Raw genomic sequence first — 18,045 nt, 5'->3', positions numbered from 1 at the left:
GCTCATTGGGTGCTGTTTGCTGGTTGCTACTGGGTCCTGAGAAGGGTCCAGGGTTCTGAGTCAGGAGGCTGGATTCTGCAAGCTCCTGACTGCTGGATTTTGGGCCAGTTACAACCTGGGCCTCAGTTTTCCCATCTTTAAAATGGGCCTAATCCCCTCAGTCTTACAGCACTGTTGGAAAGGGTTATATGAGGCAACGGCCACAAAAAGTGGCATTTCTGTTCTCATGGCAATATCATTCAGAGAATCCTCCTTTCCCGACAAAATGTGCAAGATAAGAAGGCACAAAAATCAGGCGACAACAGGACCAAGGGTTGGGGGTGGCAGTGAGGTGCCATTCCTGCTCTTGCAAGGTAATAACAAATAACAGTAATAACAAATATTTATAACGTGCTTACTGTGGGCCAGAGCTACGCTAAATGCTTTATATACAGCATCTCATTTAATCATTATAAGACCCTGTGAGGTAATTACCATCTGGATTTTATTGAAGACACACAGCTAGGGAGGGGCAGAGCCATGATTGAAAAGCAGGTAGACTTCATGGTCATCGTGCCTTTGCTGGGGCTCATCTGCCTCAGTGGGCTGTCCTCTACCTTGTGTAGGACAGGGTGAGGCAGGTGTCATAAGGTGATGGGGAGGCAGTTGTGGAGGCTGCAGACTATACAGTCTGGTCTAAAGGGGCAGGGCTGCTCAGCCATGCAAGAATGTAGATGGGAGCCCTGGAATGACCAGGTCTCCCCATTTTCTAAGAGAGAATAGAAATTAGGATTTTGTATGAGAAGCCTGCTGATATTTAACTGTTGGCAACTTATTAACACTTTTTTTTTTTTTTAATTTTAGAGAGACAGTAGGAGTGGCAGAGAGAGGCACAGGGATAGAGAGAGAGAATCTCAAGCAGGCCTCAAGCTTAGCACAGAACCCAGTGCGGGGCTCTATGCAGAGCTTGATCCACAACCCCGGGATCACAACCTGACCTGAAATCAAGACACGGATGCTCAACTCACAGAGCCACCAGGTGCCCCCAAACTGCTTGATTGAAAAGATACTCTATGAGCCAACTAACTCTACAATTGCTAACTAATAGCTGTCTGTGAGCTGAGCCAGGTCTCTGGGCTTCTAGTTTGTGACCTCTGATAGATGCGTTTGGTTTCCTTGCAGAGTTTCACAGTGTTTACCCTGCCGCTCTAAAGTCGGAGGGACCAACAGTGGAATGATCATCAAGATAGTGGCCATAAGCCACACACTGTGCTCTACTAGGGTGCAGAATACAGTTGCATATGCTAATCCTCACGAGGGAGGTGCTAGTGATCTCACTGGGCACAGAAAGAAGTAGAAACTCAGACTGGTCTGTGATTTGATCCAGGTCCACAAATGGTAGCAGCTGGCTCTCTGCCCTCCCCCCTCCGCCCCACCCCACTGAGCCAGTAGGAGTGCGGGGTTGGGGAAGTGTGTGTGTGGGAACTGTGCTGAGTATCGCCTGCTGTTACATGGTGAAGCAGAAGCTGAACTCAGGGCTCTGGGTACTCACAGCACTCGGAGAGACCGCAGCCCGTTGAAGGCGTGGATGGGGATGCACCGCAGCCGGTTGTAGCTCAGGATCCTGTGGACAAAGACACACGGCCATTCCTATTCTCACATACATATGGGCGTATGGCCCACACTGTGGACCGCTCAAAGCAAATGATTTCTTTATCTTTCCAATTTTAATATTTTGACAAAAAGCCTCCCAACAATAAAGGGAAGGGGAACACCCTCCCCCACTCTAGGACATTCACTGGCTTCTGGCTTCGTTTTCCCAGCTTCCTCTCATCTGCCACAGCAGGCTGGCTTCCTAACCAGCTTTGCCATCACCTCCCTCTGTTGTCAAATGGTCAGTGCTCACAATGTGCAGAGCTAATAGGAAATAAATGGATCTGAGAAAAATATAATTGTGTAGGGAAACCCTCCACTGGGAAAGAAAATTCACAAATCACAGAAGGTAAGCTAAAGAGGGCCTTCTTCAGAAGTAATTAGGTGTTAGTTCCTCTCTAACTGCCCAGACAGTAGAGTTCTGACCTACTTTACTTTTCTTCTGCTGGTTAAGGTCTGCTCTACATGGGGGCAGCCATAGCCCAGAGGATCACTAGAGCAGAGAGCATACGCATGAGGGGACAGGGAGAAAGGATGGTCCCAGGCCACTGACTGCCAGGCCCATATTGAACACAGTGCCCCATTGTACTCACAGGGTGGACAGGTGAGACATGTTACTGAAGGTGTAATTGGTCAGCACACCAATGCTGTTGTTGCTCAGGTCACTAGGACAAATAGAAGAGTAACACTTTACTGTTAGTGGCAACTTTCATACATTTGTGCATGCTATCTTTCTATCTACCCATCCATCCATCCATCCATCCATCCACTCACCAATCTACTCACCTACCCACCCATTCATCCAAATGTTCATTTTTTCATTCAAGATTTCTTCAATCACTCATTCAAGCGTTTGTTGGTCATCCATCCATCCATCCATCCATCCATCCATCCATCCACCTATTCAACCATTCAATTACAAGTTTATCTGTCCATTTCATTCTTCCAGCAAAACATAACACATAAGATCTCTCCTTATGCCAGTGCCATTTCCTCCCAGGTCAATCCTTCCTTTCACTGTTCCTCCCTCTCTTCTGGCATTCATTCATTCCATCTTATCAGATTCTCTCTTAGGGGGAATGAGATTGGTAGGGGTATAGTCTTCTCCCAATTACAACCTCCAGATTCTCTTCAGGGATAAATATCCTAAGCAGTGGTTTTCAATAGTAGCTGCACATCAGAATCACCTGCAGAATGTTTACAGCCTCTGAGGCCTGGGTTCCATGCCCAGATATTCTGGCTTGTAAATCAGGTATTCTGATTTAATTGCTTGAGGGTGGTTTTGAGCATCAGTATTAAAAAACAAAAACAAAAACAAAAACAAAAAACTAATCAGCTGAGGTTCAGAGCCATTGCTTTAGAGAAGGGGTTCCCAGCTCAGGGCACTTTTGCTTCCCCAGTGACATGTGGCAATGTCTGGAGACATTTTTGGTTGTTCCTACTGGCAGAGGGGTGCTGCTGGTGTCTAGTGAGTAGGGGCCCCGGGTTGCTGCAAAATATCCCACAATGCCCACCACAGCCCCACAACCAAGAATGATGTGGCTCTAAATGCCCACAGGGCTGAAGCTGAGAGATCTCATCCAGAGGCTGGTTTGGGGGATATTTAGGAAGCAAGGCTGAATGAGGTGACAGGTGGCTTTCTTCCACCTTTCTTCAGCAGCCCCATTTTTCCAAGGGCAACAGTGTTTCATTGTGAAAGAACTCTCAATTCCCCCCTGTGGACCAGCTCCCCGCCCCCTAATCAGCCAGGGTGATCTTCCAATGGCCACTCGCCCAAGGAATTACTTTGTACTCTCACGGGTCCCACTTTGGCAAGGCAGCGAGGCGGTCAAGGGACAAAGCTTACAGACCACCCGGTTTCCTGGGCCTCATCCATGCCCCACATTTCCTCATTCGGGAGTTTTCCTGGATCTTGGCAGACTTGCAGCCAGTGGCATTTACCACCCAAAGGAACCTCAATTTCAACCATTTACCTGGAACATTTTCTGGGCAACTAGAGGAGGAAGAAAAAAACGCCCCTTTAAGCTTTTGGCAAACCTCAGTGCAGCCACAGCTTGCAAGAAATTGGAGACTGAGGAGGCTTGGGATTTAACTGGGGCACCAGAAAGTCAGAGGCTGTCCCACCTCTCTCTATGCCAAGGAGGAAGTTGATGTGGATGGACAGTCAGTGATGCCAGGCTCTGGGTATTTCTGTGTGTAGCTCTCACTGGTAAGACCTGGCCCATCAGGCCGGCTCACTCCTCCCAGCTGCCTCTCTCTGCTCCACCCGGGAGAAAGTGCAGGAATGTGGCGAAGCCTGCAGATCATCCTCCCTGACCCTCCACGTCAGTCTCCTGAGCTCCCCCAGGCAAGAAAATTACATGTCCCACCCGATGCCGGGCTCCTTACATAAGTGTCAGGTGTGGGAGGGCGGACAGTTCCCTGGGCACGGCTGTTAAGTGGTTTCCTTCCAGGTACCTGAAAGAGAGGGGCAGAGTGACGCTTGGCCAAGAGACACTGCACAATTTGTCATTTCTCAGAGTCACCTCCCCCGGGCTAGGTTGGGCCTCTGTTTTACTCTCTCAGCTTCTTTTCTCCCCTACATCAAAACACATACCACGTTTGTCATTTATATTTATATGTGTGATTATTCAACTAATGACATTTTCTCCCACTGGACTACTAAACTCCATTGATGGCAGGGCTGTTGTCTAAAATTGCCCAGTGCTGGATCCCCCAAGAGTACGTACAGAGCTGGCACACAGTAGATGTCAAATAAATATTTGTTAAATAAATAAAGCACTCACTCTGTACCCAGCCCTCACAATTCTCTTGGATTCACAATTGAGGAAACAGAATTTCAGAGATGTTAAAACACTTGCCCAAGGTCACACAGTGAGTGAGTGGCTGAGCTAGGACTCAAACCCAGGTCCCTCTGACTATAATCTTACCACAGTTCCATATGGCCTCTACTTAGCTACTGGAGGGCATGGGATTCCTGAGCCACGATTCATGCTAAGAACTCTAATTCATTGTTTTGTTCTCTAGTGTGCCTCTGAAAGCTGAGGAAAGGGGGTATGTTCCTGCTAAGGTTCCCAGTGGGATGACTGCCTGTGAGAGGGTACAGGGGTTCAGACTGGGGACGTACCAACAGATGGAGACTCCTCCTGGACAGGCAAAGGCTGAACCTAGACCTGTCTGGACTTCAGGGTCCTGCACTGACCTGCTCACCTAGGAAGAGGCCACCTCTTTGGACACTTGAGTGAGCTTGAGAACAAGAGAAGGAAGTCTCGTTTTAATCATGAATTACAAAAGTTATCACTACCTTTAGGGGGTGACATGGGCCAATTTATTTATTCCCATCCTTGCTGGAAACCCCTTCACCTGGGCTTCTTATTGCTTTTGGGTCAACATTACAAAACCTTTAAGATGGCTTACAACACTGCCTCTGGTCTCCTGGGTGAAACTTTCTTGACATAAGCCTCCCATAGCTTCCTCTTGGAGTGGTCAACTCCCAGCGGTGATGTCCACCGGTGCTGGGTTTGCCTTAAACTCCAAGACAGCAGACTCTCAGTCTCTATCTCTAGCCCGGTGCTTCTTAAACGTTAACATATGTACATATCACCTGGGATCTGGCTAAAAAGCAGATCCTAATCTGGTAGGTCTGTGTCAGTTCGGAGAGTCTGTATTTCTAACAGGCTCCTGGGTGATGGTGGGAACTGCCAGTCTGCAGGTTGCATTTTGAATAATGAGGTGCTAGCACATTGCCTGGCATCCAGTAGACCCACCGTCAAATGACTGAATGGGATGAAATGGGTTAAAACAGGATATGAGTCAGTTTGTCAATGACCAAACCAGGCTTAGCTTTGAGGGTAAGTTGGAATGGTTATTACTGTAAATTAAGGCCAAGCAACTTTATTTCCAGGGCTGGTCCCTGGGAATCCTCAGGGCTCAGAATACCGGGCAGGCCTGCATATGGTCTTAGGTTGCCGTGGCATGTTGGATTAATGTCCTTTTGGTCCTTAATCCCTTGCTGTATATTCATTATGTGCCAAGAACTATGCTAGATGGGGGGGGGGGGGGGAGGGTAGATACAAAGATGAACCAGACTGCATTTTTGCCTTCGGGGAGTTTGATCATCTGGCCTAAAATTCAGCCACATACACTTAGATCATGCCCTTGGGCAGAGGAGCTGAAACATATTCACTGATGCATTCAGTTATTCAGGCAGAAATATTTATTGGGCAACTGCAGTGTGCCAGGTAGTGTATATACTGGTGAAGAAGACAGGAGTGATGCCTACTTTCGGGCATTTAAAAATCTAACGTGGAGGGGGAAGGAGAGGGGAAGAGGCGGGGGGTCAGAAGGAGAGGACACACACAGAAAGCCACATAAATGACGAACTGTGATGTGCACTTTGAAGGAAAGGAGCAAGGTGCTAGGATATGGAATGCCCAGGGACTTAGTGCAGAAAGATGTAGCTGAGAGGGATGTTCAGAATGACAGGAGCAGGGGAAGGGGGGTGCCGTCTGGCAAGAGTGAGGCCTGTGGAGGGCCCTGAGCTCTGGGGCTGTTGAGGCAGGGAAAGAAGACCAGGGAGGTCAGTCTGGGGGGCAAAGGGAGATGGGCGGATCACACTGAAGCCTTGGAGGTGGGCTCATTCCAAGTGCAACGAGTGACTTCAGACAGGTGCAGGGTGCTGGTATTGCAGAGAGCTTACCCTGCACTCACCCTTCTGCTGTGCCCTGAGGGACAGGATGTAGGACATTCACATTCCGTTTGGACACTGGCCCTGTGCCTCAACAGTGGTGGCCAGGGGCAGGCCTGTGAAGGAGACCTTCCAGCTTTCTCTGCTGGGCAGCGAGGTTCTGTGGAGATGGCAGGATTCTGGCATGTGTGCAGGCTGATGGAGGGGGGCGGGGGGGAGGGGCAAGCCATGCTGGGCCACTGCCTGCAGGAAGTGTTTTGTGGATAGTGTGGCATGGAGGGAGGGAGGGAGGGAGGGAGGCAGGAGCTGGATGAGTGAACAGGCCCAGTGGGGAGGCACTGGTCCAGGGAGCATCTCTGCTGGAGGGAGGCTAATTAACCACGAGGGAGCCACTTGAAGGGGTCTGGCCTCAGGCTGGCAGTGATGGCTCACCCTCTCCCATGCTGCTTATTCTTTCATTCTTGTTTGTTTGCTACGACTACTTAGCAAACTTGAGGCATCTAAGATGATACCCAGAACAAGACACCAAAACCCCAAGTCTCCCTGCTGGGATATTTACAGAAGGTCCTGTGACAAGCATATCTGAAGCATGTTACCTAACCTCACAGACAACATGGTGACAAGGAAAATAATGACACAGAAACAACAGGTGCATACTTCAGTGCGATGAGATAGACTCTGGTCTGTTACCTCATCTAATTCTCTAAACAGGGGGCCATATTTTGCTGGGTGTTTTGTGATTTTTGTCAACAAGAACACTGAGGCTCAGAGAGGGGAGTAGTGAGTCCAGGAGGCAGGGCTGCGCAGCCCAAGAAGTCAAACACATGCTATTTCCTCTCTCCACCTGGAGCTCTTTATTTTGACGTTTGGCCATCTCTGTCCTGACAGGATATGTTCTACCACGTGGTAAGCAGGGATTCGGGCTAGGTTTGTTTCTGTTGCATCACCAGACCATACTGTAGGGCTTAGCGAATAGTAGGACCTCAGATATTAAAATTTTTTTTAATGTTTTATTTTTGAGAGAGAGAGAGAGCGTGTGCGCAAGTGGAGGAGGGGCAGAGACAGGGAGACACAGAAATGGAAGGAGGCTCTAGGCTGTGAGTTGTCAGCACACCACCCGACACGGGGCTCAAACCACAGACTGTGAGATCATGACCTGAGCCAAAGTCTGGTGCTTAACTGAGTCACCCAGGTGCCCCAGGACCTCAAATATTTGAATGAATGAATTAATGAATGAATGCAGAGAAGGGCTGTTCATAGGACCCTGGATTAAACAAAAACCTGCAGTGGTTTCAAAGAATGCCCTGGGTCTGGCCCACGTCCACCCGTAAGGCAGGCCATGCTCTATAGATGCGTGTATTTGCTCAACAATTGAATGAAGGCATAGAAAGACCACTGGAATTCAGGGATTCGAACAGTGTCCTCATCTGAGATGGGGAGGTTCAGGGGGCCTTGGAGGATGGGCGGTATGTCACAGATGCTTTTGGAGCCTCTGGGACTGCTGTGCCAGTTCCCCAGATTCCAACCTGGCTTGACTGATGTTCTGCAAATGCTGACTGGATCAGCCTTGCTCCCTGCTTAAAATCCTTCCTGGCTTCTACTGCTTGCCAGCGAAGGACTACCCAAATCCTGCCAAGCTGTCTGTGGTCTGCCCTGGATCAGTCAGTGTTCTCTAGAGAAACAGACCAATTGGACACACACACACACACACACACGACCCACATATAAATATATATATACAGAGGGAGAGAGAATTTATTTTAAGGAAGAGCCAGCAGGCTGGAAACTCAATAGAATTTCTGTGGTACAATCTTGAGGCAGAATTCCCCCTTCTACAGAAAACTCCAGTTTTTCGTTCTTAAGGCCTTCGATTGATTATATGAGGCCTACCTCCACATTATCCTGGGTAATCTCCTTTACTTAACTGCATCTATAAAATACCTTCAGGGCAGCATGTAGCTAGTGTTTGCGCAAAAACCTGGGACCACAGCCCAGCTGGGTTGACCCATGAAATTAACCATCCCAGTCCCTGCCTCCCTCTCCTGTTCACCCCCACAGCAAACTCTCTCTTGCTTGGCCTCAGCCCTCCCTGAATGCCTCATGCTCCTTATGGGCAGCCAGTCTCGGCACATGTATGTCCCTCCCCTTCCTCCTTGCCTAGTTCACTCCTACGGTAGCTCAGAACTCAGCTCAAGCACTGCCTCCGACACCATCTCCCACACCCCCTGGGGACGTGACAGGCTGCTCAATCCAAGCTTTCAGTGTGTTTTCTTCACAGCATTCCACCCTCCATGTGACATCCAAGTGTGGTTCTGTGATTAGTGGGGCAGGACTGTGTCTGTTTTGCTCACTACAGCAGCCCAATGCACAGGCTGATAGCAGTAGATGTTCAGGAAACACCATCTGTATGCTGCAAACCCCAGAAGTCCCCAGGTGGAGCTGTGTGTGCCACTGCAGGGCTGAATGGGACCCGTGTGGCAGCCACTTTAAGTGCACAACGTCCCTGGCAACCTGGTGTTGCAGCCCAGAAGACGTGGAATGAAAAGGCTTCACTTCACAAATACAGATGTGGCTGTGTGGGAAAACTCTCTTTGTGCAAAGCCCTTCATGAAGACTCTGAACTCCAAAGCTGCCTGTAGCCTGCAGCCCAGGCCCCAGAGGGACCCTTTCAGAAAACTGCACTCTTGCCCTCCAGCCTCAGAACTATCAGAGCATTTCTAGCGGGTCAACCTTTGCGTTGATCTGCATTTAAATGCTCTGTTTTAGCCCCAGCATGAGCACATGAGGAAGTGTCTGCCTCACACGAAAATCCACACAGAGCTCCCCATCTCTGTTAGCAGCTTTGTGGTGCTGTTAAGTGTCCCAGGGACTTTCAAACCTGCTGAATGGTGAAGGAGACTGGCAGCCACCTTCCAGGAGCCCCCACCATGGCTAGGGTTTCCACCAGGGGCCTGGGATGATGGTTGCAGCTCTGGAGTCAGGCAGCCGCCCAGGCTTGTATCCTAGCTTCACTAACTAACAGCTGTGTGACCTTGGGCAAGTCACTTAACCTCTCTGAGCTTGCATTTCACCTGCAAAAGGAGGCTCATCATCATCACCACCTTGAAGTGATTTTGAGGATTCAATGAGTCTCAGTGGAAAGCCCTTGAAGCACTGCTTGGCACAGTGGTGTTTAACGTGCTTTGAATACACACACACACCCCTCCATCCAATAATACATATGAATATTGGAAAACAGATGATTCCCTTGCTGTCTATTCTCTATTCTTCTCCCAGAGTAATATTTCTAAAATGTGAATTGGACCACATCACTTTCCTGCTTACAATTCTTCCTCGGCGTCCGTATTTCTCCGGGGATGAGGAGTCAGCCCTCACCACCGCCCGACAAAAACTGCACATCCCTCCTTGAGTTTTCAGTGAACACCAGTCTCTTTTCCATTCTGTTTGCTCCATCTCACAGTCTGCGTGGTTTCCCGACTTTATGATCTTTCTATCTTCGGGTCTTCACAGAACATTTTCTTTCTTTTTACTGCTTTCCATGTCCCACCCCCACCCATTTCCCCTGGGAAACACTATTCTATCTGAAATGCCTAATTTACTGATTAGCTTTCTTATTGTCTTTCTCCCCCATTCTAAGTTTCTGACATCAGGGGGGCTTATCTGTCACATTAGCTGCTGTGCTCCCAGCTCCTATGACATTATCTGGCACAATAAACTCAGCGAACACCTGACTGAATGAAGAGGGCTCCCTCAGCTTGTGGCCTGTGCTCCAGCCTCCCCTCGTCCCTCCCACAGATGGCCATGACTGCCTGATAGCCTAGAAGTGTCCTCTACTGAAGCCATCTGCCGAGGTCTTCTCTGGGCCAAGGCTTGTGCCAGGACTCCTAAGTGCTGATGTGCCCAGAGCCAGCTGCTCTCCAGCTGGCTGCAGGCAATTTCTGTCCCTCTCCCCAGGCCAAAGAAAGGCAAGAATACAGTCAGTGCCGGGCAGTTTCTCTAGAAAGTGCTCTTGGGAGCCTGCCTGGTGAGTGGGGGTGGGGGTGGGGGTGGCAAGTGTGCAAAGAAAGCAGCAGCTGGCATTGCTAGAGAAGGTCCAGCTGTCAGGACCCACCCAGCCAGAACCATTGACAGGTACCTACGGCATCATGGCAGGGGTGCCGTTTTTGCCTTCTCCCCGCTTATGGGCAGATGGCAGGTTCCAAAGAGACCATGACTGTCTACTGCAAATCACCGACGAGCCAGGCCACCGGCCAGAGCACACAGGGACCCAGGCCTCTGCCAAAGGAAGAAAGTAGTTGAGTTGCTAAAGGACGGGCCTTGGGGTCAGACAGCCCTGGGCTCGAGCCTAATGCTCTGCTGCTCCTTGGCAGTGTGATCTTAAGAAATCATTCAACCTTCCCAAGCCTCGGTTACTTCATGTGCAAAATGGGATTATCAATGCCTACTTTACAGGATTGCTGGGAGGATTAAATGAGATCACATAGGAGAAAAATCTAGCATAGCACCTGGCACCCAGTAAATGCTCTAGGAGTGCTGGCTGTGGTGGACTGACTCACACAGGACATCTTCCCTTGCTTTCTTAAAGGCCAGCGTGGGCAGAACTTCCTGGATTCTTCCCTATCCCAGAGCACATACTCTCTATGCCACTCCTTTGTGCTTGTCACCTCCTGCATTGCTCTGCCCCTTCTCTGGCATGCACCTCCATCGCCCTAGACTTGAGGAGAAAGCTTCATCTGAGCTGCCTGCTGTACCCCAAAGCCCCATCGTGATGATCTGGAGCTAACCAGTGCAGGGCCAGGTCCCACCGTCTCCATCAAGCAATGCATTCTTATCATCACCTCCTGCCACACTCAATCTCACAGAGCTGTGTCTCAGCCTGTGCTCTGCTGGTCAAGCCCCAAACCCTTTCAAGTCTCCTATCAGTGCTGTGTGTGTGTGTGTGTGTGTGTGTGTGTGTGTGTGTGTGTGTGCATGTGCATGCACACACTGCCAGCCTGATGTCCTCAGACTCCGCATCCCAGCAGAAATCCCTTCTTCCAACAGCAGTGCCTGGGGGACACATGTCATCCTTCCCTCTCCTGTCCTTGGGATGTCAGTGGTGGGACAACAAATCCATGCTCATGGCCCTCAGACCAAAATCAGTTTCAAAATTTCCTCCATTCTCAAAATGGAGCCTGACATGGGGCTTGATCCCAGGACCCTGGGATCATGACCTGAGTTGAAATCAAGAGTTGGATGCTCAACCGACTAAGCCACCCAGGTGCCCTTGTAGGCTTGGTTTTGAATCAGGAACTTAGCAGATGTCTCTGTATTGTTTGCCTGCTAGTGTGTAAATTACCCGAGTGGTTCTTAAAGTGTCGTCTACTGGCCACTGGGGGTCCTTTAGACTTTTTCAGGGCTCTCTGAGGCTGGAACTACTTTTGTGATAAGATTAAGACATTTTTTTCCATTTTCACTGAGTAAAATTGCTGGCACCTCAGTAGGAATCAAGGCCATGGCACCATATGATATCAGTGGTCATTATGTTCTTCCCCCTCAAGCACATGACGGTAAGGGGAAAAAAAAGCCAGTTTCACGGAAGAATGCCCTCCATGAAGCAGTAAAAAAACTATTAATTGCATTAAATATCAACGCTTGAGCATACATCTTTTTTTTTAATATTCTGTGTGGCAAAATGGGAGGCGTGCACAAAGCTTTTCTGCTTTGGTTGTCTTAAGAAAAAGATCTGGTGTCACTGACTTACAAGCTGAATTAGCCTTTTTTCCCCCCCATAAAACACCATTGTTACTTAAAAGAATGACTAGCCAACAGGTTTTTCAGGGATAGGTATTTAGTAAGTAATTTCTCAAAAGTGAACAGAGTGAGTCTGTCACTTCAAGGAAAACAACGAACTAGTACTTACTGGCAATGATAAAAATTCAAGCTTGCTTCCAAGTGAAAATTAAAATTTTAGAAAACCCATATCGGCTACATTGAGCAGCATCCCTTTACTGAAAGACTTTTCTGCTGAGATTTCTGGTGATGCATGTTAATGGCTATGACATTTTGGATCCGACATTTTTGATACGGTATAATGCAATGTGTCAGCATCCGAAGATCTGTGTAACTCTGTGAACCAGTATTTACTACAGGACCAGGGCACAGTGTTACAAGATCATGCACGGGGCAGGGAAAGCTCCATTCAAAGCACAAGATAGACCCGTGGGTTGTAACAGAGTATAAAAAGTTCATTGATAAACTTTTAGGTTCCACACAGCAACTAGCCTGTAACACCATGCAGTTTTGGTATATTATCAAAGAAGAATCTCCACAATTATTTGGAATGGCTATTAAAATTCTCCCTTTTTCAACTATGTGTCTATGTGAAGCTGGATTTTCTTCTCGTACTTGACCCCAAACCCTGTCACAACAGAGTGAGTGCTGAAGTAGGAAATGAACACCCAGTTGCCTTCAACTACATTTCTAAAAATGTCACTCTTCTCAGTTAAATGTCTTTTGGTTTGGTTTTCATAGAAGTATGCTTTTTTTTAATACAAACATATAATGTGTAAATTTTTATTTCTAAATGGATTAATAAACACGTTTAAAAATATTTCTCAGTAGTAGTTTCCAATGTGCTATCAACAGATTTAAGCACGTGAACAAAAGTTCGATGAGAGTCCTCACTGCTTTTGAAAAACATAAAGGGGCCCTGAGACCCCAAAGATGAAGAGCTTCTGGGGTAGGGGGCTAGAGAAGGGGGTTGGGGTCAGACCAAAGTGCCTTCTGATCGTGACTCGGCTGCTTACCAGAGGTGAGGCTTGGGGGGTGACTTAGTTCTCACCACTGAGGTGAGTCAGGGGTACTGAGTGAGGGCCTAGCTCGGTGACAGCTTGAATGAGCAAAGGAGAGAGCTACAGGTCTCGGGCGGCCCTCCTCCCAAGGAGAGAGAAGGGCCAGGGGGTTGCAGACGGCTGGCAGAACTGACTTCCCTCTGGTTCTCATTGCCTTGCTCACTAGTGCCTACACTGAACTCCCACACCCTGCCCTTTGGAGAAATGCTACGAAGCTTTGTTTTTGTTTTTTTCTTCTCAATGAATTAACTTTAATTTTGTTTTGTAAGTTGGCAGCTCTGCCTGAGACCACGGATGATGCCTGAGGGAGCTGGAAAGCCAGCACTGGATCCAAACACTGCATCTAGTCCTTGAAAGCGGGGGCCTCCAAGCCACTGTTTTCTGGGCCTGGCAGCTTTCTCTTTCTCTGGCATCAATTTTCCTGCCTTCCACTCCCTGGACACTCCTCCTCCCCTCCCTCCGGGAGGTGGTCTGGGCTCAGAGGTGAGGGCTGCCGTCCTTGGTGTGCTTTGGAAACCAGTGTGGCCAAGGGAAGCACCATCATTTCCAAAGCAGGAAATCAGGTTTCCCCAAGCTCTGAAGTTTACTTATAATTACAGCCAATTATCTTTGTTATTTCAATCTCTGTGTCATGAACTTTGGGGAAAAGCCTCTGTGGGCCTGTTTTCATGGCATTTCCTTCTCTTTAGCACGTGTCACTTGGCATTCAACTGACCCAAGAAGGAGGCGAGGACCTGGGTCATTTTCGGCAGCCCCCACCCATCGGCACTGCTGGCTGAGGAAAGGGCTCGGAGCTCACTGCACTGAGTGGCGTTGCTCATGCAGACCTCCAGCAGCACGGCCAGGGCCCAAACGCGGGGCTGTTGTGGACTTCTTAGTGACCGCCAAGACTTCCTTCCTTCCCTGGGATCAGCAGTCCTGGTTGCAACCTCCCTGGGTGTCAGGAGATGGGGGAGCCACAACTCACACCCAGGAACTGACCCGCTCTTCTCAGACGGCGCCCTACTCAGCTTCCTCCCCAGCAAGCACGGGCAGTGCCAGACACACACTCCCTGCTGGTGTCTGGGATCCAGGGAGAGAGTACGAGCCTGAGATGTGAGTGGGTGATGGCGTGTGAGTGTGTCTTCTCACTCAGGCAGCCTGGGTCCCGTCACATGTCACCCAGCTCTGCTTGCCCCAACCTGCAGCAACTGCCGTGGGGCGTGTGGGGCACCCCCCTCCCCTGCTCATTACCTTCTCCTCACCCTGTAGGTTTCAGCTCCAGCTTAATCTCCCCAGAGAAGCTTTCTCTGATTTCCACACCCAAGTGACGCCTCTCTAGTTTCGGGCTTCACTACCTTGTTCCTGTCTCGGAGCACTTTTCAAGGTGTCATCTCACATGTGCTGCTGAGATGATGGAACAAATGTCCACGTTCCCCAGTGAACCATGGGCCCCACATGGGTGGGGGTCACACCTGTTTTGCTCACCATTGGCTCCCGGGTGTGAGCAGAGTGCCCGACACACCAGGCACTCAATAAACACACGCTGAGTGAATGAATGAACGCACGCAAGAGTGAGTGTGGCTTGTGCTGGCTGTGCTCACCTGCTGTGGCCGGGCTGCTTCTGCACGTTCGAGAGAGGCCTCCCTGCCCAGGGACTGGCTGAGCTTTCGGGGGGGCAGAAATGCAGTTTTCTGCACCATAGGAAGAGCCCTTCAGGAAGGGAATGATCTGTCTTTTTTATTTAAGTGGGAGCTTCTGGGGCAGGAACAACCCTGAGGAATTAGTCTCAGGAGCTTGGGCTCTGGAGTCAGATGGCTCCTGGCTGGAGCATGAACAGGATACAGAACTAAGATGATGTCTGCAACGTGGGTAGCTTTAAGGTGGAAAAGGATCATATTGGTGGAAGAGCTCAGTAAGCCACAGTGCCAGCTGGGCAGTGTTTTTACGATGATCCTGTGCCATTTCTGGTGTCAGACTGAGAGACTGCTGGGGAATCTAGAAGGTGGAGTCAGAGCAGGGGGCCTGGGGTGATCTAGAAGACGAGACAGGAACCCTCCCGCTTGTATTCTGGAGAGCTAGGTTCTGGTCACCTGCCAGGCAGAGGCACTGGGGAGGAGTTACTCCTGTTCCCAAGTCCACGCTGCTGCCCGACCCACCCTTGGCCGGGGCCCTGCTGCCATCTTGCTGGGACCCCCTCAAAGAGGGGCATCCCAGGCAGTCTTGCTTGAGACACTGGGGACAGAGCTGCTGGTGGGGGGAAAATCTAAGGGTGCTCAGCGGGGGGTGGCAGTACTCACAGTTCAGTCACGTCCTTGGGGATGCCTCTGGGTAGGGTGTGTAGCCCCCTGTCGCTGCACCGCACCACCGTCTCCACGCAGGTGCACTGCTCCGGGCAGAGTGGGCCCAGCTGGCAGCTACTCTCGTCATTGCCTGCAGAGAGCCCCAGAGTGAGCAGGGCGGGAGACAAACCTCTCTGCAGAGGCAGGTGAGCAAGGCCAGGCACCAGGCACCGTGCCATCTTCAGGGAAGGGAAGCCCTCCATTTTGAGCCAGAACCAGGAACAAGGAGCCTGCTGGTCTCACCCACGGTTAAAGGGAAAAGAATGTGTGCTTGGGTTGGGGAATAGGGTCACCTGTCTTCTACCACATTCAACATAAAATTAAGGCTCAAAAAAACCCCCCAACAAACAAACCAAACCAAAACTTGACCAACCAGAGTATTAGGCAGGAAAGAGGTCATGGTTAACTGAATCAGGAATAATTCAACCTTACTGAAGGAGAGGTCTGGGGGAGGGGGAGAGCCTGGTCTCCTTCCTCTTTCTCCTCCCTTTCTCACTCCTTCCACTGCCATAATCCCTCTGGAGTGGTAAATGTGTCCCCAGCCCCCATTATACCTTAACCTCAGTTAATCTACAAACCTGTTAATTTGTCCCCAGATAACCTATAGTTGACCCAAGTACTGGCTTGAATTTATGCAAATATGCCCTTTGGAATCCTGACACTCAAAGCCTTGGATCTCCAGGTATTCATAACTCCCTAGCCAGTGACAGAAAATTTCCAGGAGCCCATGTTGAAGTCTGATACTCGGAGCCTCATCACGATGCAGACAGGAAAACTGAGGGCCTGGGCTCCCAGGCACAGCTGTGTAGGTTACATACTGCACAAGGGTGCCTCATCATTCAAGGGGCACTAATCTCACTGACACGATAGATTAGGATATTGAGTACAACAGCGTTCTCATAGATAGTCATAAGTCATCTTGTTTTAACAAAATCAGTATATTACAACACATTTCTGATTGACAGAAGTAAAATGTCTTTAGAAAGAGGCTCCTTTTCTTAATTTGTAAGAAGGAGCCATATGGCTAGCAGCAGACCTGCAGAGGCCTTCAGAGCCACAGATGCATGCCTGAGGGCGAGTGAGATCTCAGGGGGTCCTGACCTTCAGTCCCCTGCTGCACCTCCCCTCTCTGGTGTCTTTCTTGCCTTCCCTGGCACTACCCCTCCTCCACCCCGCCCCCAGCCTTCTCACCTTCACAGGTGAAGTCCTGGATGGCCACATCCTGGATGGGTATCTCCTTGAGGAAGAAAGGCTTTTGGCACCGGGGGTTCCCGCTTACGATCCGCCTCTTCCTCAGCCACTTGCCCAGCCAGGCCAGGTGGCAGTTGCAGTTGAAGGGGTTGGACAGGAGGTTTCTGAGAGGAAAGAAGGGCTCTCTCTGAGTGGTCAGCACCCCCACCCCCCACCCCCGTGGGAGTGGGACTTGGGATCCAGGTCTGCAAGCCTGGGGCCCAGCTCTCCAGGCAGGCCGGCTCTGGGTTCTGATAAAGGAGGAAGGAGATCTGGGGAAGGAAGTGCAGACTCTCTTCTAAGATCCAGATGCAGTCTTTGCAAGGGCCTTGTTCCGGACCTCCACACACAGACCCAACCTCGGTCTCCTGACACGCCCTCCCTTCCTCCCTGGGCTCGGGCTGCTGGCTGTCTTCAATCCCTCGGCAGGATTCTCTTAACACCGCTGCCCCCTCTCCTGGCATAAATCTCTCTGTGTTGGCCTGGCTTCATTCCTGGCTCAGATGGCCCCTTCCCTAAAAGGAAAGGAGGAGTCCTGCCTGTCCCAGTCTTCTCCCCCGTTGTCTGCTGCCTGCACAGAACCCACAGGCAATGTTTGCCTCCCTCCTTAGACTCTCAGCTCTCCCAGGTGGGGGTCAGCCCTGTCTGTCTGCCCGATGTGTCCAGGATCCCGCATGGCACCAGCACGGCCTCTTTACGGGTACCTATGGAATGCAGTGAGTGGATTGGTGGAGGAATCGGGGAGGGCAGCTGTCAGGCTGTGAGTGTCACCCAGAGGACTGCAACCGGGCTAAGCAATTCATAAAGCTGTTCTCCCATGCAGATTTGTCACAGCAGCCCAGGGGAGGAGGTAACATTATTCTCATTTCACACATGAGGAAAATAAAGCTCAGGGAGGTGACACAAGAAGCCAGACAGCCCTGAATGGCTGTGGTCTGACAGGACAATTAAGAGCTTGGGAGTCAGACATCCCGGGTTTGAATCCTAGAGCTGATGTTCAGCAGCTGCGTGAAGTCAGGCAAGTTTCCTCTCATGTCGAAGCTGGTTTTCTTAGTGCTTTGTGACTCTACCTCTCTTGACATCTTTTGTGTCTTTGGATTCCCAGTTTGGAGGCAAACAGGAGGAGTAAAAAGAAGGCTCAAATAAACCAACCTGCTGGTGCTAGTTCCTAACCCACAGTCCCTGGTCTGGCTGTCACTCATTCATTCAATGCATCGGTTTATTCGCCAGTTATATAATGGGCATTTACTTAGTGCCAGGCACAGATAGAGACACTGAGGATATAGCAGTGCACAGAAGAGCTGCACATTCCTGTCCTGGAACCTACATTCCAGCTGATGGG

The 18,045-nt window shown here is 50.0% G+C and overlaps 1 protein-coding gene across 2 annotated transcripts in view; it reads right to left on the bottom strand.

Moving 5' to 3' along the window:
• The window catches only part of SLIT3 (slit guidance ligand 3), a 590,204-nt gene that overhangs the window by 45,889 nt on the left and 526,270 nt on the right, over window positions 1-18,045 (bottom strand). For both annotated transcript variants that reach the window (XM_027034042.2, XM_053226652.1), the window contains 5 exons: window positions 16,665-16,828; window positions 15,432-15,564; window positions 4,021-4,089; window positions 2,226-2,297; window positions 1,532-1,603 (listed from right to left, as the gene is read on the bottom strand). In XM_027034042.2, coding sequence (XP_026889843.1) covers window positions 1,532-1,603; window positions 2,226-2,297; window positions 4,021-4,089; window positions 15,432-15,564; window positions 16,665-16,828 — 510 coding nt within the window. The remainder of the gene's footprint in view (window positions 1-1,531; window positions 1,604-2,225; window positions 2,298-4,020; window positions 4,090-15,431; window positions 15,565-16,664; window positions 16,829-18,045) is intronic.

The sequence above is a fragment of the Acinonyx jubatus genome, chromosome A1 (genome assembly GCF_027475565.1).
Source record: "Acinonyx jubatus isolate Ajub_Pintada_27869175 chromosome A1, VMU_Ajub_asm_v1.0, whole genome shotgun sequence".
Classification (NCBI taxonomy): domain Eukaryota; kingdom Metazoa; phylum Chordata; class Mammalia; order Carnivora; family Felidae; genus Acinonyx; species Acinonyx jubatus.
This window is presented reverse-complemented; position numbering and strand designations above follow the sequence as displayed.